Source organism: Dicentrarchus labrax, unplaced genomic scaffold (genome assembly GCF_905237075.1).
Source record: "Dicentrarchus labrax unplaced genomic scaffold, dlabrax2021, whole genome shotgun sequence".
In the NCBI taxonomy this organism is placed as follows: Eukaryota; Metazoa; Chordata; class Actinopteri; family Moronidae; genus Dicentrarchus; species Dicentrarchus labrax.
Genome location: NW_026136722.1, coordinates 15,417,218 through 15,439,641, shown reverse-complemented (window position 1 = coordinate 15,439,641; position 22,424 = coordinate 15,417,218). Strand labels below are relative to the sequence as shown.

Below are 22,424 nucleotides of genomic sequence, written 5' to 3'. Positions count from 1 at the left end.
TCCATTGTTTTCCCAGTTTATTTGGTAGACCTTCACAATCAAATTTAATCCAATACAACTGCACTGCAAAAAAAACCTACCTCTAACATGTAGTTTTTGTTCACACTTCATCAGAGATGAGTTAATTAAAATCTGTGGTAATATTTGAGCCCTTACAGCAGTTGTTGGCGTTGGTGTTGAACTGGATTGCATTAGCCTGAAAGGAGCTACTAATAACTTGTCCAAACCCACATTCTCTCATTAGGTCTCATGCAGACATAGATGTTTGGTGCAAATGTGTCTGCTGTCTGCTAACTATGTGTGTTCCTGTTGTGATAGACTGGCAAAGACGTATTTTTATTCCATCAATTAAAATGTAATTTTACCAGCTGTGTACTGTATGTGACAGAGCTTCCCCCTGGTTTCTTCATTCGTTGTCTTTGCTTCCTTTAGATGGGTTTAGTGATCAGTTACAATGACATCAATCTGTGTGTCAGGCTGACATATCTCAACAACTACAGCATGGATTATCATGAAATGTTGTACAGACAGGACGAAGCCCACTGACTTTGGTGATCCCCTGACTTTTCCTCTGATGCCACCAGCAGGTTGATATGTTTGTTTTTTAGTGGCATGTCTCAACAACTATTGGACGGGCTGCCATGAAATTTGGAATAGATATCCATGGTGCCCAGAAAATAAATCCCCAACTTTGGTGCTCCCCTGACATTTCATCCAGTGCCAGAAGCAAATCAAAATAGTATTTTTCCAATATGCTTGTTTATGGCCAAATACCAGCAAACATAATGCCATTCCCATCAGCCTTTGCTGTACTTTGTGTTGAAGTACCAGTGTGTGTGATTTAGTGGCATCTAGCGATGAAGTTGCAGATTGCAACTGAATAAATACTGCTTGCATTTCTATTTGATGACTCGAGAATGAGAACAAGCTGTGAAGTGTGAAGGAGGAACTACAGTGACCACGAAACTCACACAAAAAACTGTGTCTGGTCTGTCCATTCTGGGCTACAGTAGAAACAGGATGGTTCATCATGGAAGGTAAGGTAGATAAAAACGACTCATTCTAACGCAACAAAAACACAACGATTCCTATTTTCAGGTGATTAAACACTAATGAAAACATACCAATGAATATTATATTAAATTTCTGACAATAGATCCTCCTGAATGTTACACACTGGACCTTTAGGTGTCAATTGGCAGTTGTTAGCGTGCTAAACTATGGTGGTGAACTTGACATTAATAAACATCAGCTTGTTAACATTGTGATTGTATATAAGCCTGCTGGTGCCTAAGTCTAGTGTTGTTCTGTTCATTTGACTGTCTGTAAACCAAAATTGCACCTCTGGGACATTAAGGCTCTATTCTACTCTACTTGTACCTTCCTTCCTCTCAGCTAATGCATGCTGGGATAGACCCATTTATTTTTCATTAAACTCTCCTACCATTATATATCTTTAGACCTATGTGGACAGGATTAATACTCCAGAGGGAGATAGGTAGTAAAATATTTCCCCTGCTACTCAGCAGCTATAAGCTAATACTTCCAGATGGAATTTCAGCCATTGCTTAAGTGCAGTAAGACGATATTTAGCAGTAAAATCATCCCTGATCACAAGGGATTTTATTAACTTTAAAATACACAATGACCTGGTTTAAAGTCACTGATCAAAAAAATAGATCCCATAAACAAATAAAGCTTTTGACAACAATAAACAGGTTTTGATAATAAAAAATATATATAAAATGTTCATGGCCTTAGTGCATTTTATACTATCCAGCTTCGCTCTTTATTTCCCTTCCTAGCTACTGTACGTCTCTCTCTCGCTGTTCCTGATGAGTTCAACTCCATCACTCCTTGGCTCCACAGGTCTCATTACAGCCAGGCCAGTAGGGAACATTCTAATAAACAGATGAAGATGACACTCTTGCAGACTGTGTATACACACACACACACACACACACACACACACACACACACACACACACACACACACACACACACACCTTGAGAACGATTACACCAGGGACGAGTACAAAATAAAAACCTTTCACTTGATTATTTCAGGCAAAATAAATCACAGCCCTCATATACACACTCACAACCTCAGAGCAAGAAAAATAGTGATACAATAACATCCACCGTGAGGGCGAAAGCAAGCATGTGGCTATAGATAACAGCGCTCCTTGTTAAGGAAAAAACGGACACACTGACACACATGCACATTCAAACACACACTCAAATAATGAAACACATACACCCATGCACCTCTGTTGCACTGTGCACAATAAGTCTTGCTTCATTAAAGCCAAATCTCATCCACTATCAGTTTACAACCACAGAAGTCGTTTGAACCGCCGGGGAAATACAATTCCATTCCATTTCGGGGTTATCTTAATATATGAGCTTGTCTCCGCCACATTGGTCTGCGGTTATGAGCCGGGCAAACACCCCCAGCACCGCAATATTGCACTGGCACATTCACAGGACGGATTGGTGCACACAAAGCAATTAGCAGCTCATATATATATGCATAATTGTGTTCGTGTGTGCGTATGACTCAACTCCCTTGTCTGGTTCTCTAATTTCTACATCCGGTGTTATTAGCAAACAGTTCATTGTGGATTGCAGTTTGTTTGTGCCCGTCCACTAATCCTTATGACAATCCTCAGAATGGAGGATTCTCCTGAAATGGCGTCTCCCAACACTCAGACGCAGGTACAGTATCACAGCAAAACCATCGACCGCCACTACTGCTGCTGCTGAATTGTCAGAGTAAATAGTTTTATGTAATTTAACTCACTCGGACACAGTGGAGACGGAGAAACAAGACAAATGGAGTACAAAGAAGACAAATCTCTCAACGCTGTCAATGTCTGAGGTGCTCCGGCCATCCATCCTCCATCGCACCTTCATTCACTATCTGTCTGGCCCTATCCCACCTGTATGACACCCAATCACTCTTCATCCCTCTATCCATCCATTACCCCTGTCACTTCATCCTTCCATTTCTCTGCCCCAAGGCCTGAGCTCCCCTCCCCTGTCACAGATGATACTGACTGAGTGGATTACTTGGAATATCATGAGGGATATATGGTCAAATATCTCCTCACAAAGGTTATAATGTGCTCTCACTAATGCAGCATTAGGCAGTGCTATTCTGGTGGCTTCACATGATTGGGTAGAACCTTTTTTTAATGAAGCAAAGTTTATAAAGGGTTTATAAATTGAAACTAATGGCTCTACTAATGTGACCAAATCAGTTATTAGTACTTTATAGTTTAAGGGCCTATTAGAAAATGAACACTTAATTAATAAAGGGTATGGGTTTCTTAATTGACAAGGGATTCTTCCAGTACAGTCATCTATCCAGTCTGCTTTATAAATATATAATTTTTGGTGCATATAAGTAGCCAGGCAACTCCTTAGACACATGTAAGAGCTAATTAAAAACTCTAAGCAAATTATGTTTTTCTGACATGTGTCTCATTACATTTAATAGATTGAAATTTAGAAATTTAAAGCTGCTATAATCATTATTTTTTTTACAGTAAAATAGATCGTATGACAAAAAATATTGCTTGTCCTTACAAATCTACAGAGAATTATCTGCCAACGTTGTAGTTCCTGTTATCTCTGTGGTGAGTTTTAGTATCTTTCAGCTCATTTTATTTGTTTTTACATCCTGCGATTATAACTGTCTGTGCTCTCATCAACCTCGTTTCAAGCTGCAGTTTTCAGTGATAAAGCTCTGATAAGCCCACTTTACACTACCTGTCCAGCACCAAACAGTGGACAGAAAGTTGGTAACTATCTGGTGAACAAAGTGGAGTACTTAGCAGCATTTTCCTCAGAAGTCGGTGGAGACCAAAGCAGAAATAATAGGAGAATACTGGACTTCTGCAGGTGGACACCAACATGACTCCAGATGAATGGTAATGCTGCTCTATGTACACTAAATGTGTAAAAAGGCTAACAAGTTCACCATACCAGCTTTATAAGATCATAATATGTAAATATTGTGTTTAAAGTCTATTGTCCTGCCCCCAACTGGCCAAAAACAAATGAATGAGTGCAGATTTAATAAATAGATTTCGGTCCAGATGCTGGAGGCAGCCAATTTTTTCCAGTGAAAAAGTGGTAAAGCCACCATGTTCCCTTAATGTCTTTCTGAAGAGTGTAGGAGTTAGTTAAAGACTAATTCCACTGGTACAGCAGATATACACCTGCCCTATGGATTTTAACAAGATAGTAGTCATAGTGTTGTTGAGGTTGTCTTTTTAGTTTCTCTTGGACATAAGAGAAAGTCAAATATTCAAGTGAAATTACAACAATATTTATATTCATAGAGGCGCTAGAGTCTGTGACAAGTGGGTGGCATTGACATAAAAATAGTTGAGGTTTAAATATCAAGATCCTGAACTCAAAAAAGTAAGAAAATCCGACACCCACCAAACACTCTCTCTCTCTCTCTCTCTCTCTCTCTCTCTCTCTCTCTCTCTCTCTCTCTCTCTCTCTCTCTCTCTCCTCACTGCTGCTTGGCAGAGCAGACCAGCAAGCATCAATCTCAGCGCGGCTCTTCGTCCTCTTCGTGATGGCAGGCTAACACAGACGCAGAGCTTGTCACAGGCTTTCTCAGCACTGACCTGCCACGCCTTGCTCTCCTTCCTCCCATAAAAGGAGGAGTGAATGATGGGGAGGCAAGGCAGAGGCACATGAGGAAGAGCGAGGAGGAGGGAGGGAGTGACAGACTCATACAGCATGCATAACAACTGAGTACGCCTCTCCACATGCATCGCTCCATCTATCTCCCCCTGACTGTCTCATCTAAGGCCAATGGAGACACACACAAACACACACACACACACATCTTTACAAAGACACAGAAGGTTGGCTGCAAGCTGCTACACAAGCTGACTATCAAAGCTAGAAAAAAAATCACACCCTGATGCCTCAAATTCCAGCTCATACGAAGAAGGTCACACTGGCAGGACAGACTCAAGTGAATAAAGCCTCTTCCTATCTCAGGGACATTCCCAAAAAAGCACATGTGCTGACATGCGTGTCCACTTATAGAGCACCATATGCCTCCCACGTTCACACACTCTTAGTCCAACACACATGCACACACACCTTGACCTTTAAAGGGAAACTCTCAAACTCAGAAATATTGGCTGTGAGGTTATCAGGCATTATGAAGAGTAAGCTATTAAAACCCTGTTTTCAGCTCTATACTAGTAGTGTCTCCACTGCCAAGGTTTTTAAAATAGCCAGTACATGGTTGGCCTTGCAGATACGCAGTATACACACTCAGTGGCAACTTTATTAAATACATCTTTACAATATAACGCAATCCCATACTAATATTCTTCCATAACATCTATTTCAAGATAATAATGGTCAAACTTCCGTGAAATTGTAGGAAATTCACAAGTTTGATTATATATTTATTATTGATGTCGTAGTTGAAGGTCGTGGTGGACTACATTATAATTTGTCCTTCTCATTTACAGGAAACATCATCATGGTCATATGATTTAACATATTTCTGTTTAAATCTTTAATCAATTTCATCATTTGTTATGTATTTTTCTTCTATTTACCATATTGTGAGACATACCAATATCTACAAATTTGTTTAACAAACTGTATGTGTGATATTGACTTGTGTCAAATCACCCAGCACTATAATGTGACAATATTTTAGGGAGCACTAAAGGGTACAACTTTATTGTCCATCAAGATGGATAAGTGTCTTTGGTCCATCTGGCAGTTTATTAAAACACAAACACAACACACCGACAGTGCGAATAAAGTTAAATACACAAAGGTAAGCAGGGAAAAAAGAACAATATTGTAAGGGTGTACCCACTAGTAATGTGAGGTGTGAACTCCGATACAAACAGTCAAATATGCTCAGGCACTTCAGTGTCACTAAACCTTAAAGACCAGGAAAACACAAATGTAACCTATACTTCGAAATGGGTTACAACAACAACCCTAGACAACAATCATATCAAAGTCTCTTAATCCATTCTCATATACTACCCAGCTCACCTTCTTAGTACTGGTTCATTCAAAAATAATGCTCTTCATTTGCACTGAAGCACACATCGATCACAATATCTTCACATTTAGTTGCGGCTCCATAAATATAAATAATGTAATTGAATCATCACTCCTCCTAATATGTGGTCTGTCAGGATTCTACAGTGTACTGTGTGTATCACAAATAATGGCCTTTCCTCTGTTTGATGAGTGCCGGGACAATGCCAGAATATCCCCAATGATCGCCGGCCAGGGCTGACTGTTTGATGAGGAGCGATTTTCAGGGCTCAGGGATGAGCTTCCTTAAAGCCCGCTGGGCTTCGACTTTGGTCAACACAGAGAAATCCCTGTTAAAATACTGTCCAAGAGAAAGGCCCAGCTCTCTCTGAAGTGATTACAACCTATCTATTCTCTAAGCAAGGCCACTGAGACAAAGTCAAACAGGCCTGTGACCACGAGTGAGAGCTGAGTCTACATACGACACAGCTGTATATGAGCTCTTGTGATCAGACGAGGTGAGCAGCACGTGCACCGGGGGACTGAACTTTGATCATGAGAGGATTAAGCTTGAAACTGAAATGTGTTACTCACACACACTGATCTGGCGGCAAGTTGAAAGAGGCTGTTCATTAATGAGTCAGTAACTGGTGGATGTGGCCAAACTGCACAGTGATGAAGATATCAAAGACGAAAGAAGACACAGGCATGCTGGACAAAATTCAAAACATCTGTATTTTAAAGGTTCAGAGGCCAAAACATTGATTCAGTCACAGGGAATGAATTGTGGTAACAGGTGAGTAAAAATCAGATCATTTGATGATCTTTTTTTACAGCCAGGCAGACACTGTGTGTTTGTATTCATCTTCTACGTTGTGTTCTCACACTACTCAAGTTAATCTGCCTTTCCACATGGCCAGAACCTGGCCTAATGTGGACTTTAATGTTCACACTGGATGTGTCAATGAAACAGCCGCCATTTTTTTTCCAGTGACAATTCGAAGAAAGTTTAATGAAGACAACTTCCTCTAATGAGCGAAATCCAGGACTAGTTTTGTGCAATTATACTATGAATGGAAATAAAAAAAGAAAAATATGGAGCTGCAGATGGCTGGAAGATGCAGACAATATGGTCAGTCTGTTCTGCAGCACAGTTCAGTTTTATATCACAGTATAGCAGTATATCTATAGCCTCAGTCAAGAATACAGTTTTAGCCACAACATGTAAAACACTTCTCCAAAATATATTAAAAGCAGCATAATGGATATTTTGACAGCAGCCATGAGGGAAATCAGACTGTTAAACTGCTCAAACTCCCAGACAGCAGACCACAATTTCTGACATGCCAGAAATCCAACCAATCTGACAAGTCAGATCGTTGATTGTTCAGTTAATTAATGTTGTATCGTGATCCCCCATCAAACTGCATGTCAATTCACATCCGATTGGCAGAAATTTAGCCCTATTTTAGAATCAGGGCAACCGGGGCGAAAATCTGACTTAACCACCCGTACAGTGTTTGGCCGGTTTAAGGCACAGGCTAAATAGTGAACATTAAAACGTGTTCAGATTTGTTTTCTTTCATTCAAACTGAGATATCTTTGTGCTGTATAAAAACAATACTTTGTGCAAACACTGTTTAAATCAACAACAATGGAAACAGTAGTCTTTCACTTCCTGGTTGGTTGATCCTCTTCACTTGTCCTTTTATAAGCACAGTTTGGGCTTTAACATTCGAGACACTGTACAAGACAATATGCCACAAAATTGTATTTACAGGAAGTCAGAAGTGCCTTTTCTTCCGGGCGAGAAGATCAGTTGTTTACGCGACTGACTCGCAGATTATGGTTCTAGCTTTCCAATATTGTAGATAAAGGATATTTGGAATACGCAAGGTTTTGAGCTTGCAAACCATAAATATCCACGTTTAGATCTTATAGAATTCATTCCATCCCCACCTACAGAGATAGCTCCTCTGTGGCATCAGTCCTGTAATTCTCTTGTCTGCCCAGCTGAGTAGCTCCCCTCAGCTATATCAGGCCAGGGGTTTCAGTCTGGATGCTGTAGGAGAGAAAGGAGGACTGGGAGGGAGGAGCAGTGAGGTCGCTGGTACAGGAGGACACAGCAGGGCCAGGACAGGAGAGTCTCTCCGCACCACTAGGACTGTTTGAGACGTTTTCTCGGGGGACCCAGGAAGGGGCACTGAGCCGAGGCCAGGGAGTGATAGGCCTCTGCTACCAGGTGTGGGTGAGAGATCACCATGGACTTCCAGGCAGATGTCTCCATCACATCAGCTGCGTGACTGAGAGAAAAGAGGGCAAAAGACAGGAAAGTGGGAAACATGTTAGAGAAACGAAATGGACGAGCAAATAAAATAAGTGCACAAATGTACAAGTTTCTCAAGTGCTTGGGATTATATGACTCCATCTGTGTGGAGTGCAGCTCTGAGACATTAAGGATTTGTCATACCAGCTGGCAGAGCTGTTATTTACTTTATATTTTTAAATATTTAACCCCAAAGGTCATTTTGAGAGAAATAACATCACACAAATAAAAGGCAACGTTCAATGATCATAAATATGTGGGCATGTGATGAGAAAGTCTGTTGAGTCATAGTTTTGTCATATAATTTCATATCATATCATATTCTTTATAACACTGGTTCTAAACCGTTTTGGCTTGTGACCTTTATAGCCAATGCCTACTTGCGACACCTCTTCACACACTACATACAGCTATGAGCTGTGAGATTCAACTGTATGTTCCCTTCACACATTGTTTCAATTTCAATAGTTTTTAGAGTCAAGAGGAGGTCATCCTCCACAGCATTTCACACAATTTGAGAAAAAAGTGATGAATGAATAAACACATAATTTCTTCTATATTGTTAATTACTTCACAGCCCCTCAGATTCATTTTGCAACCCCTTAGGGACCGCCAGGCTTTAGAGTAATAATAACTTATACTACTTTTTCTTTTTTGCTTTTACTTTTTACAACATTAAAATAGTACACATTTTTTGCTATAGTACTACTACTACCACTAATATTAATAATACTAATACTGTATATGGTATACTGTATAATATTGTTAGTACTTAATACTTAAAGTACACTTTGCAGATAATACTTTTTTATTTTCACTTTGTGGTATTTCTGCTTTTACTTTAAGGACCAGTGCGATTCAGAGGCATCTAGCTATAAAGTTGCAGATTGCAACTAACTGAATACCGCTCGCCTTCCAAGCCTGTGCGAGACACTACCATGGCTGTGAAACTTGTCTACAGCTATCTACACTCATTGTTTGGTTTGACTGTCTTGGGCTACTGTAGAAACATGGCAGACTAAAAACGGATCATTCTAAGGTAACGAAAACACAACGATTCTTATTTTCAGGTGATTATACACTAATGAAACCAATCAATATTATATTCAATTTCTAACAATAGTTGCTCCTAAATGCACATGGCTGAATATTAATGAGAAACTTAACACATTAATTACTGATTTCTAATTTATCTTTTTTTCTATCTTTTTATTTTGTTTGCCATTAAAAATTAAGATATGAGAGGTCCTCTTTTAAAATCAATAGTATTTTTCTCTTTGGATTCCATGTGGTTATGCGAATGTAAAGCCTCAGCCATAGTGATTAACGAACTAATGGAAGCCAGAAAGTGAAAACAATTTTGGGTAACTCTTGTAATTAAGTTTAACTCGCGGTCATCATCTCCCACAGATGTGAGTTTCCACCAGCAGACCCTGTGGCAGTCTTCAACCCCCTGACACCCTCAGGGTGCTGGGCTGCACTATCACGCACACCGCTGTGTGGCCTTTAATGACATTTTTCATGTTTTATTGTGTGTAAATAAACAGCATGTGTGCGTGTGTGTGTGTGTGTGTTCACGTGTGTTTGTGTCTTGGCATGTCTACTCTTGGCACTTGGGTGTGTTTGTGTGTGTGTGTGTGTGTGTGTGTGTGTGTGTGTGTGTGTGTGTGTGTGTGTTTGTGTATGTATGTGTGTGTGTGTGTGTGTGTGTGTGTGTGTGTGTGTGTGTGTGTGTGTGTGTATGGTCAAATGCTTTCCACACAGCAGCTCTAGACCTCCAGCCAACCTCTGACCCTATCCTCTGTGGAGGAAGTGAACCCCTGCTTACAGTAATGGCCGGTGTGAGGAGGCTCAGGCAACAGGCCAGCAAAAGAGCACGAGGAGAGCAGCCACAGCAGGAGGGGAAGGAGGAGGGAGAGAGAGAGAGAGAGAGAGAGAGAGAGAGAGAGAGAGAGAGAGAGAGAGAGAGAGAGAGAGAAAGACAGCAGCAGTGACCAAAAAGATAAATAAATAAATAAAAACAGGAAGGTAAGGGAGAGTGATGAAAGTCTGCAGTGAGGCACAGGAGGGGACCGAGGGAGAGCAAGGATCAGCAATGTGAAGGTAAATTAAAAAGAGGCCAAACTATGACCTCCAGTCTGTGGTAATCATAAGGCAAACCATCACTATTATCAACTGAAAACTACTTTCAGAAAAGCCCTATTTTTTTCTGCCTTAGAAGGCCATTACTTCATATTACTCACGTCGCATTTGCACAACTTACTGCGATTTATTCAATACATTTACTCAGTCCTAAAGATTCATGTTAGGCAAAAAAAAGTGTGGAAACTCTTTTCTATAAACAAAGTGGATAAAGAGTGTTTGGGTGGCTTTACTCTCCACTACATCCCTGGAGAGGATAAATAAATGACACAGAGGTAAGATAAAGAGGACTCCTATTGTCTCAACTAAATGACTGTAAGCTGCTTGTAAAGACTGGTCTGGAAAGAGGTTGAGGTGCTACTGGGGGGAGGATTATTGGTTCCTCTGTGTCGCTTGTTTTCTATATTCGTCCTCTAAATTGATTTTTGTTTTGTTGCTCTTGTTGCCGTCCATTGTGTCCGCAGGAGGAGGGTTGATAACGCTTTGCTGGCCCGGGAGTCCCCCGTGGCCAATTTTCTCCCCACCACAACATCGCTGTCGCAAATTAAACTGTCATAACGCCCATAACCACAATTAATGACTGGGATTAGGGGCAGAATCTGCATTACTGAACACCTTTAGGCACACATGAGCTCTTAAGCACAGAACAGGAGGGGGAGAAAGGGGAGAAAAGGGAGGGGAGATATAGGAGTAAATGAAAGAGGGAGGGAGAAGGAGCCCATGCAGGAACGAGACCAGGAGATGGAGTGAAGCTGTAAAGAAAAGGACAGAGGCATGAATGAAGAAATGGAAAATGTGTCCGACTCAGAGACAGAGAATTCAGAAAACAGTGGGGGAGGTGAAGCATTTAGGTAGTGACTGAGAGAAAGATTTTTGTTTCAACTGGGCATTCAAATACTGGATCAATCACCTCTCCATGAACATAAATAGCAGTCATTGATACTAATGGGCCCCATCTTACCTAAACAGGCGTCCTGCAACATGATTAACATCAGCAGCTGAGCTTTATTGCTAAATGGCTCAATATGGTACAGAAGCAAAATGGTCCGATCTGGGGATTAAATTAAATTTCCTCAGGAGACAAAAATTGCTCCCACTGAAAATTAATGACTTCCTTTGACGAAAAGCTAAGTGTACAAGTGTGTGTGTGTGTGTGTGTGTGTGTGTGTGTGTGTGTGTGTGTGTGTGTGTGTGTGTGTGTGTGTGTGTGTGTGTGTTTGTGTGTGTGTGAAACAGAACAAAATTGTAAGCATAAGTGTGGAAGTAGTTCTGGTGATGAAGGATCTCAGTGCAGGCGTGTAACTCACTAGTTGATGAAGTCCACGGCCTGCGTCTTGAGCTGGTCGGCGCTGTGCAGGTCGGCGAGGATGAGGACGTCTGCGGCGTTCTCCACACTGAGACTTGTGCACAGAGCGTCCTCGCACATCACCTTCAGCCTCTCCAGAGCATACTGCCAATGACAGGGAGAGCGAGAGAGCGAGAGGGGAAACAGCAGGTAAACTAAATTACTTAAACAGCGCTGCCACCAACAACTGTTGTCGCACTGTGTAATGATACGGAAACACAGAATTACTCCACCGCAGCGGCAACACGACTAAGATTGAATAAGAAAAAAACATGGCCAAGAAAAGTAAAAGTGACAGTTATGCAGACGGAGGGGGAATGATGATGGGAAACGGGATCACTTGAGAGGTAAAAAATTATTTCCACTGAGTCTGATTACAAAATTGCCATAGGAACAATAATCTGCTCTCATAGTGATACACACAGGATGAGTCGATAGGGTTCAGCAGAGACTACGGGGAATTTTGCGTCACCGCAATTTTTCAATTTAGCAGGGTATTTACGAACACTAATGATGTAATGGAGTTAATTTAAATGAACCTCCACTAAATAAGAGTTGTGCTGTGCTGTGCTACCAAACTTGAAATAATGGCAGAACTCAAGCGTGAAGGCGAAGCTGAAGTGAGGTGAGGAAACAGAGCATGTCTAGACTTTACTTACTAATAAAATAGTTTTGTTGTTCTTGAGTCTTTAAAACTCTTTTCACAAGATTATTGCAGTAAACATAAACATAAAACTAAGAGTCTACAGCAATGCTAGCAGGTCTTAGAGGCTGGAGCTAAAAGCAAACCTCAACATGCTGCATTCCTCACAATGTTAACATGCTGATGTTTAGTACTTAAAACATTTATCCCCTTTGCTCATTAAAAGACAAAGTACAGTTGAGGCTAATGGTTATGTCATTTGTTTGATAGACATATGGGAACCACAAATATCTGTACAAAATTGTGTGCCAATCCATCAAATACCGTGGAGATACATCACTGAAAAACAAAAATGTCAATGGTGGCACTAGAAGAAGATTCAGGTCATCCTCTGGGACTATTAATGTCCGTACAACATTTCACGGCAATCCATCCAATAGTTTTTGAGATATTATTCTCTGAACTAAAGTGGTGGACCAACCATTAGACCAATGTATTTTTAGTACTAACTAGCGTATATTTGTCTGTTTCAGTCCAAACACATCTAGATGGACCTGCTGTGAGCCATTAAAAGTTGGACATTTTTGAAAATACAACTCAACAAACAATGAGAGCAAAACTGGAAGAAAGAGAGTGGAGGAGTAAAAATGTGGAATGGATAGAAAACACTGAGTATCCAGCATCAGCACAGGAAAAAACAATGACAAATAGGATACATTGTAATTGTGTGCATCTCTTTACCTTCCACATGTAGGAGGGTTTATATTTTCCTACAAAATTGTGTTTGAATGTGATTAAAGTGTGTGTGTGTGTTCGGGGGTTGAGGAGCACTTGGTGTTTCTCAGGTGTATTTTTAGGGGCATTATTATGCATATCAGCTTGTGTGTAATTGTACATAGTAACAGGTGCACACATACACTCCCACTCTCTGTACCTTGTCAGCTGCAGCCAGCAGGTCATCAGCCATCTTGTCCAGGTTGGGGGCCTTGCCTGTGTAGATGAAGCACATCATCTCTTTGAAGACATCTGGTTCCACGTCATTTATCTCCACACGGTTCTGAACGGGAGGAGAGGACAGGAGAGGATAATACACAGAGGGTTTAAAAGAATAAAAGGCAAGAGAAGAAAAAGACAGATGCTTTGACAATCCTTTAAAACCATGCGCAGTAGCAGAGTGGTTTTTTTTTTTCATGTGAATATCCCAAAACCTACCTGAATTAAAATCACTCACCTTGTTTAGCATACACACAGGGACAGTCAGCCATAGAGTGATACTAAACAAGCTCCAAGTGCCAAATAAGAAAAAAAAAAAAAAAAAAACTTCTGAACAGTCTGAACACGTTTCAGTAAAACTACATTCTAGTACATTTATTTAATTCTTTTCAGCTGATTCCTGAAAATTAATCCTGAGCATTCATTCCTTGACAGTGCCTGCAGCCAGCAAAGTAGGCTTTATCACTCGCTGGCACAGTGACGGTAACCTGAACCTTTCCCTCCGCACTGAGAGGCAGAACAAAGCAGTAAACCAATTATAACAGTGCTTTATCGTCACCACGGTGACCGGCGGCGCTTTAGAGGGGTCAGGCTGGGTGTACCAACAGCTTAGTGCATTTGTGTCAACTCTGACCACTCAACAGCAACATAAACACACTGAGAAATAATGGAGGGAAGGTCTGAAAGCAGCCGGGTGGAGCTTACAGCACGCAGTCTGTTATAGCGTCCTTCTACAGGCATACAGATAACACACATAAACACAAGAAAGCATGCCGGCACACACATTGCTCAAACAGTTAAAACAGGTAAACCAAAAAACATGAATCCTCTACTCGCTACATTATGTACATATAATCTGCATGTACATATTCTTTATATATGAAAGGTTATATATATATGAGAGTTAACAACTGAAGCGACTGAAACTGCTGGTTTTCTCATCTACGTCTGATTTATTTTGACCAAACCAGAGTTGGTGATTGTTGGAACAGTGGAAAGAATACCAAAGGCAGTTTTGGTGAGTTTTAATTTTGTCCACTTTAAATGAAGTTCAAAAGTTACAATGATCTGCAAGGTAAAATTAAGTCTATGGAGTCTGGTGGCGAGCAGTGGCAATGTAACAGCTGTTTCTGGTGAAACAAAAAGGATCTTAGTCTCTAACAAAGTGGACTATCTCTGTAGGGATCCCTTCCATAATGTTGTCAGACAATTATAATAACAATCTGAGTCTGTCGGGCAAAAACAAGCACTGTTAATGGACGTACATTGACGGGCGCGCAAAGGTTTTGTTATGTTGCTGCCATTGCAATCGTTATTGCACATTTTCACATCTAACTCAGTGTAGTTAGGGTTTATTTTGACCAAACCAGCAGTGGTAATTGGTGAAAAGGTTTTTGTGAGTTTTATTTTGATTCTGTCCAGTTTTAAGTTAGTTCTACGATTATACGAGGTAAAATGACTTAGTCTGAGATGCTGTGCTCTAGTGCGACATCTAGTAGCATGTATAACCTCTAACGTCAGCTTGGAAAAAAAAAAACATTTCTCATCACAGCATGTGCTTTCTTATTTTTACTGTTAGTACACAATCCAGAATATGAAGTGGGTTTGACATACAGGAGAGCTAAACTTCACTAATTTTATTTAGCTTATTTTCGACAGTAAAGTGAGTTGGATTGTTTATGAAATAAAAATTGAACAAATTAGGAAAAACTAACAGGACTTCATTCAGTATTGCGAAGGCAAGTGTCTCATAAATACACGTTTGTGTAGTTACAGTGAAGCTCCCGTCTATTCACAGAGCAGTCCTCTATTAGAGTGTTTCTTTATGAGCTCATTTGTCTCTCCTCTATAGAGTGCTGCAGAGGAGTGTTAACCCATCTATCTGTTTTCTCTGAATTGTATGGGGACGTGGCCCACCATCTCTCCCTCTTTCTGATGAAGACACCCACTTAAACAGCAATTAAGATGCATTTCCTGGCTCTGTGCTTTATAATTTCCCCATTCGAGCCATGCAGGCATCAATATTCCGCTGACATGACGGCTAAATCACCAAGGTTCAATCTCACCACCTCCTATCAGATGAACACAACCAACTGTGGCACGAGGGCTCTCTGCATCACACACGTGCGTACGCCCGCACAGACATGGAAAAATACACACAGACGAACACAAATATCACAGAGGACACATCAAAAAAGCAAAGATGCACACACAGTGTTGAAAGATTTACATGTTCACCGTTCAAATTCTGTCTGAACACACTTTAAAGATTGTTACGTGCAATGAACTCAATTGTGTTAAGTAGAGCACACACAATGGATGGAATGGTTTGAATATTGTTCTATGCAAATAGACTTTTTTAACAGCAGCCATTTTGACATGAAATAAGATATTCCTTTACTGATCCCCCTTAGGAGAAATTCAGAATATTAGAAATAGTATAGTAGGGTAATCACAGGTGATAGTAATTAAAGTTCTGTTCCATTTAGTGTAGCAGAGCCTAACATGCACAATAACATCACCTTGACTCTATTTGGAACAGAACCTTAATTAATATCATCGGTAACGTCTGTGTTTACCCTACGATGTCATGTCAAAATGGCTGCTGTGAAAAAGAACACTGCATTGAGTATATATCTATTGAGAAATATCTTGTGGTTGCTTTCACTTAAATCGTTTACTTAATTTCAAGCCACTATGTGCAGAAGAGAACTCAATTGATAAATCAGTCGATGTTGTCAGCCAATATCAGCTTATTACAGGAATGTCTGTGTTGGCATGTACAGTAAGTTAATTCCCAGTTAATGCTCAGTCCCGTCAGAAAGTGGCACTGTGAAATTCATCCGGCTTCTTGGTAAAATATTTGGTTCTAGGAGCTTGGTGATTGAATAATTTGCAGGGCTATTTGCTGAATTACTGTAGCTGCTAAGATAACTGCTAACAGGCTAACCAGTCACAACATTTCATTTAATAAAGAGTTCCTAAACGATTAACAAGACAGTAAGTTCACAGAGTTTATTCAAAAGACATATTTGTACTTTTGACTCAGGAGGGTGTAACACAGCTAGACAGCTACAATAACTTCCTCCATTTTGTATCTTCCATCAGCACTGTCAAGACAGCTTGCTATTGGTCAACGGTAAAAACAAGTGTGGTAAAGTTAATCAATCAGTTGAACTTATTTAGTTAGTTTACGAACCACAAAGCTTTGTCGATCTAAATGCTGATGACACCAGACCTCAACATGAGATTGCAGGACAGGAATGCCAAAGATATATTATGCAAAACTAAGATACCATAACATTTTGTCCACCAGAGGGCTTTCACAAGTTTATTTACACTAATATTATTAACCATAAAATGCACAAATAGTGGTCACATCAATTAAAGTAATACTTGTGCTATGTGCTAATGTATGTCTCATATATAAAAAATAAATATCGTACAATATACTGTATTCTTAAATACTGACACTGGTTTCAACCTCAAATATCCAGTATTGAGCAGCTCTAAAGTTGTCTACAAACAACCCGTTGCACCTTCAGAATAATTTCAAAGATGATATAATCACATATAAAAATCTACACAGTGGCTTAAAAGACACCAGATAATAGAACTGCAGCCAACAAGACATGAAGGAACACATGCAGACACACTATGATGTTTTAAGAGGTGAGGACTTCCTGACGCAACAGAGAGAAAGATTAGAATTTAGACATTCGAGTCACCACTGAGGGAGCAGGAACAACAGAGTCAAGTGCTCGACTCACCTTCTTACTCTCTTCCATCTCGTGCTCAAACATGGCACTGAACACCGGCGAGCGAGCTGAGACAGAGAGAGAAACAAAAGACAGAGAGAGAGGGAGGTTTGTTATTATGTGTAATGTTGATGCATGGAGAGGTTTCTGATATCCGTTAACAGCCTGCCACAGGGCCAGAGGAGAGCGAGAGGGATGATTGACAGCAGTGACAGCAGAAGAAGCATCATGAGGAAAAAGTCGACTGCAGCTCTGTCCTGCTGACAGACTCATGACGACCTCTGAGGTGTGTTTAACTGGAATTTAATGCTGATAGACTGACTTGACTGGAGCTTATTTGATACATTAGGCTTTAATTAAGGTTCCTGTTTTGATAACAAGGTCTGAAAATCTACTGCTGCCATTCAACACAGACTATTCTATCATGCAAGCGTAGAGGACTACTGGGGCCTATTTTCATCCCAAAAAATACACACGTTTTTTAAAAGCAGAGCAGACAGCTTTTATGTGCATGATAATCCAAAATGTGTTCTGTCTCTTGCTGCAAGAGGACACTGTTCACCACAGTTTATAAATCCTCTTGAGGCAAGGACAGTTCAGATTACGCTTCCATTTACAGAAAATGAGGAGTAAAGTGGAGACAAAATGCAAAAGAGCTGCTGATTATGTCCCTCAAAGTAAAAAGAAAACAGTAAAACATAGTGTTTGCAATGCAAATGGTGTTTTTATAATCCAATTTTCACACAGACATCATATTGTTGATTTTCTTTAATCAGATTTTGCAACATGTTTTTGAGACAGATAAATTCACAGTGTAAGTAACTAAATCTAGTGACCTCAAAGGACTCAAGCTATTGATCAAAAAGGACACATAAATTATTTTAGTATTTGTGTTTTTATCATTACACAAGTGAGGTGAACAGTGACTTACTGCATTGCTTTAAAGGCAAAACACACGTTTTCTCTCTTATTACTTAGACATGACCACAGCTAGAGAGGTTATGTTTAATCTTTGGCTCAGACCGGCCGTGCTAGCTAGTCTGATCCAACCACAGCACTACAAATTACGTTAATCAGTCCCACTTCTGTTGTACTTGAAATCGCTGCTGTATGACAATTCTGGGTGCTTAAAATAATCAACCACATCTTGTCTCTGTAGTTCTGCTTAAGGCAACGACACAGTGTATTTTATCTCTTCTCATCCCGGTCGTGACAGCGGTTAGTTTAGGCACAGGCTGAACCTCACAGATGGAGCTCAGTCTGTGTCTGAACATGACTACCAGTTGGTTGTTCAACAGCGGAGAGAGAACATGTCTCTACAGAGGTTAGAGCTTGGCCTTTTACTAAGAATCACACTTCAACCAGTGTCATCCTCTTCTGATATGGTTCACTCTCTTTGATTATGTGCTCATTGGGTAACACTTTAAATTATTGTTCACTAATGAATGCTTAATTGCCTAGCGATTAAAAATTAACAAATGTTTTAACACATTATTAAGTAGGTGTCAAAGTCAGTGATATGCTAATTAATTTAAGTACTTAATAATGAGTTATTAACCGCAGAGCTAGCTACCCATTTAATTACTAATTTGGAAACATGGTGTCATCCATCAACTCTGAACAAGCCACAAATAAGTATAATACTGATAATAATAGTAAAATGTGGGGATAAGCCAATAAGTAAATTTTAGGTTAACAATGGGACATACAGTAGTGGTTATAAGGTCAACACCTACTGCTTCAGTAAAGTCCTCAACTAAATAAATAACACAGTAACTAACATCAGGTCCCACAGCATTCAGCTTTCATAAGTGTGTCTCAGATAAGCTGTGGCTCAGGGTCAGAATAACTTCCAAGGTCAGGCCACACAGAAAATGCAAGTTGAACCTCTGGGTATCTCCACTACTTTAATTTTAAACGGCAAAAGGAAACCGAAAAACAGGACATACAAAGTGTTAACTTTCCATTCATGTGTTCAGGTAAATCAAATGTCAAGATATCTTTAGGCAAGACGGGTGATGATTCCTGTTTTTCTTATAATCAGATTATAGAAGTGACAGTAGTCACTGAAATAGACGATGAAAAAATAACTTTTACATACTTCTTTTCTGCTTTCTCTAAAGAGGTAATTTGTTTTGTTTACAAGGGAGGCAAGGGAAGCTGGCCAGACAACAAGCCAACTTAAGGCTGTGGACAGTTGATTGGTATGAAATGCAATATAGACAATGTAAATCGACATGACATAGAACTAAAAAGAGGGAGTTTGTCTGGGAAGAGTCAAAGACAACTGGACTTGCTGTAGATTCTTGGTTCTTTGTAATTACGTACAATTAAACAGCATGCCAAAGCATTTACAAGACAGAGACATATGTCAGAATGGGGACATGATGTCGGTGCCAATCATTTTGTGACAGCAACTAGCAAAAATCCTAAAAAAAAGTAAGTATAGCCATTAATGAGTGCATGCATCCTGGAGCACTGAAATCAAACTTAGCAGTGAATTGCCAGGTAGGACTATGGGGACAAACCTACAGTAAGTCTGTCTGGTGCAGCTCAATACTGGTGAGCTCATACTGCAGCAACAAAGGGAAGGGGTGGGCGAGAGAGAGAGAGGGAGAGAGAGAGAGAGAGAGGGTCATTGAAAGTGAAAGGAGGGAAAGGAGAGAGAAAGTCAGAGGAAGAGAACAGTAGACAGGGATGGGGAGTAAAGAGAACTGAGCAAAATTTGACAGGAGAGAAAGAGATAAAGAAAAGGAAAGACGGACAGGAAGACAAATACTAGAGGGATGTGGGGACACAGAAAGAAGCATGAGAGGCAGGAGAGAGGAACAGTGAAAGAAGGGAGAAAACAGACCAGACAGAGTGAAAAAGGGAGAAATGAAAGTTAAGGGGGGAATATTGAGGAAAGGTAAAAAGGAAAAGAAAGCGAAGGTAAGAGACAGAGAGGGAGCCAGAGTGGTATAAAGATCACATGGCCAATGTGGAGCCAATTTGAGTTGCTCTCCCTCCTTCGTTTGATCCCTCTCTGTCCGTCTCCACGGCGATTAACGGCCGGGAGAGTTGTCACGGGAACGGCCAAGAGGGGGAATAACGAGGAGGAGGGACGTCATCTGGACCAAGTAGAGCAGAGAGACAGAGAGAAAAAGAGACAGAGAGAGAGAGAGAGAAAAAGAGAGAGAGAGAGAGAGAGAGAGAGAGAGAGAGAGAGAGAGAGAGAGGGGAAGACCCCAAACCACAGCAGCACATAATTAAAATGGCTCCTCACACACACATTTCAACAAATCCAATAATGAACAGCCTCTCTTTGCCCCCACAGAGACACACAGTTCGCCAGTTTCCTCAAACTTTTCACTATTTGATGCTGCCTGTCATCAAAGTGCCAATATCTGCGACAAGTTGTTCACCGGGCATTGTGTGCATCTGTGTGTGGCGCACATGTGTGTTTGAGTGCCAGCATAACAGGGTGTGGTCTATATGGACTACGAAAGGCCAATACCAACACAGGCAGGTGCTCAAGGTGCCATTAGATGACACTTTGTACAGATATTCAATGTATTCAAATGTAACCATCCCTGTGGCAAGCAAAATTATTCATTAAAATTAAAAATCTGATGAAGTATTTCCCCCGGAATTCTTGTCACAGCGGAACAGCATCTGAAACTTGAATCTAAAAATCAGAATAATTACAAACTCCAGCATGAAAAATAACATAAACGCCACCAAGTGATCTAATCTTAAAACTATTAGTCAATTAACAGAAAACACCAATTTTGATAACCTATTAATTTAGGTAATTTATTAACCAAAAATACCAAACATTCACTGTTTCTATAAAATTATAATTTCAGTATCTGTGTTTTGGACTGTAGGTCAGACAGTGTACCTGAGGACTTCATTGGACTCTATTGTTAATACACAACTTTTTCCATCTAACATACTACAATATATCAGTCTAACCCTGATATATAAAATGCATATAAATGACAGCTTTCAGGTGTGTATACTGCATAACTAATACACTTCTCTATTAGTCTGCTCCATTAATGATGCTGTGTGCGCGACACATGGGAATAACCACCTGCATAACTTGACAGTTAAAAGCAACTTCTGGGAAGTTTACATGTGAAAAAAATCTAATTTACCAAAACACCTTAATAGAAATATATTAATGCCATGACTTGTTCACAAACAATGTTTTAACTTAGTGTTACGGTACAGTCACATTACATATCCATCCTACAGTGCATTAGTCTGTGTAATATTGGCCAACCGAGCACATTCGCTTGGTCAGAGTTGAAGAATTGCTAAACTAGAAGGTTTTTAGATTTCTCATCTGCATTCAACACTGTTCAGCCACATGTTTTAGCTAAGAAGCTGCTTTTGGATTTTAATCTCAATGTAAACTAGGTGGGCTGGATTGTAGACTTTTTAACATGTAGGTCTCAGAGGGTGAGAGTAAATGGCTTTCTGTCAGAACAGTGTTCATCTTCCACTGGCTCTCCTCGGGGCTGTGTCTTGTCTCTTTTGTTTTACATTCTTTACACCAATGACTGCAGAAGCCAGCAGGGGGACAGGCACATCCTGAAATTTGCTGATGACACAGTTATCATCAACTTGCTCCATAAAGATGAATCTGAGCACGGGCCAGTGGTAGATGACTTAGTTAAAAGGTGTGATGGCCTTTCTCAAATTAAACGTCACAAAGACCAAGGATACGGTCATTGATTTCAGAAGGCAATCATCCCACCCACCATCTCAGACCTTCATCAAAGGAACTGGCATTAAAATTGTTGAACAGTAGAAATATCTTTGAACAGTCATCGATAAAAACTTGAAATTTGATATAAATTCTGATTCAGTCTGTAAGAAAGGACAGCAACGTTTGTACTTCCTTAGGAAGTTAAATGTTTTTAATGTGGACAGGAAAATTATGTCCTTGTCTTAAAAGACATTAACTGAATCTGTTGCTTGGTACGGTAACCTAAACATAAAGGATAAAAACCACCTGAACCACATTGTTAAGGTTGCTGGGAAGGTGATCTTTGTCCCACAGACCCCTCCGATGGCTATCTTTGACCAGCAGGTTCTCCGCAAAGCCAAGTCCATACTGAACTTTACAAACCACCCCCTTCACCTTGAGGCTGAAACTCTTCTCTCAGGCCGTAGATTTAA

At 40.2% G+C, this 22,424-nt stretch overlaps 1 protein-coding gene across 3 annotated transcripts in view; it reads right to left on the bottom strand.

Moving 5' to 3' along the window:
* Nucleotides 1–5,756: 5,756 nt before the first annotated feature.
* spop (speckle type BTB/POZ protein) overlaps nucleotides 5,757–22,424 on the bottom strand; it is an 81,574-nt gene continuing 64,906 nt past the window's right edge. For all 3 annotated transcript variants that reach the window (XM_051388350.1, XM_051388348.1, XM_051388349.1), the window contains 4 exons: nucleotides 17,265–17,320; nucleotides 13,436–13,558; nucleotides 11,821–11,963; nucleotides 5,757–8,348 (listed from right to left, as the gene is read on the bottom strand). In XM_051388350.1, coding sequence (XP_051244310.1) covers nucleotides 8,204–8,348; nucleotides 11,821–11,963; nucleotides 13,436–13,558; nucleotides 17,265–17,320 — 467 coding nt within the window. In that variant the 3' untranslated portion in view covers nucleotides 5,757–8,203. The remainder of the gene's footprint in view (nucleotides 8,349–11,820; nucleotides 11,964–13,435; nucleotides 13,559–17,264; nucleotides 17,321–22,424) is intronic.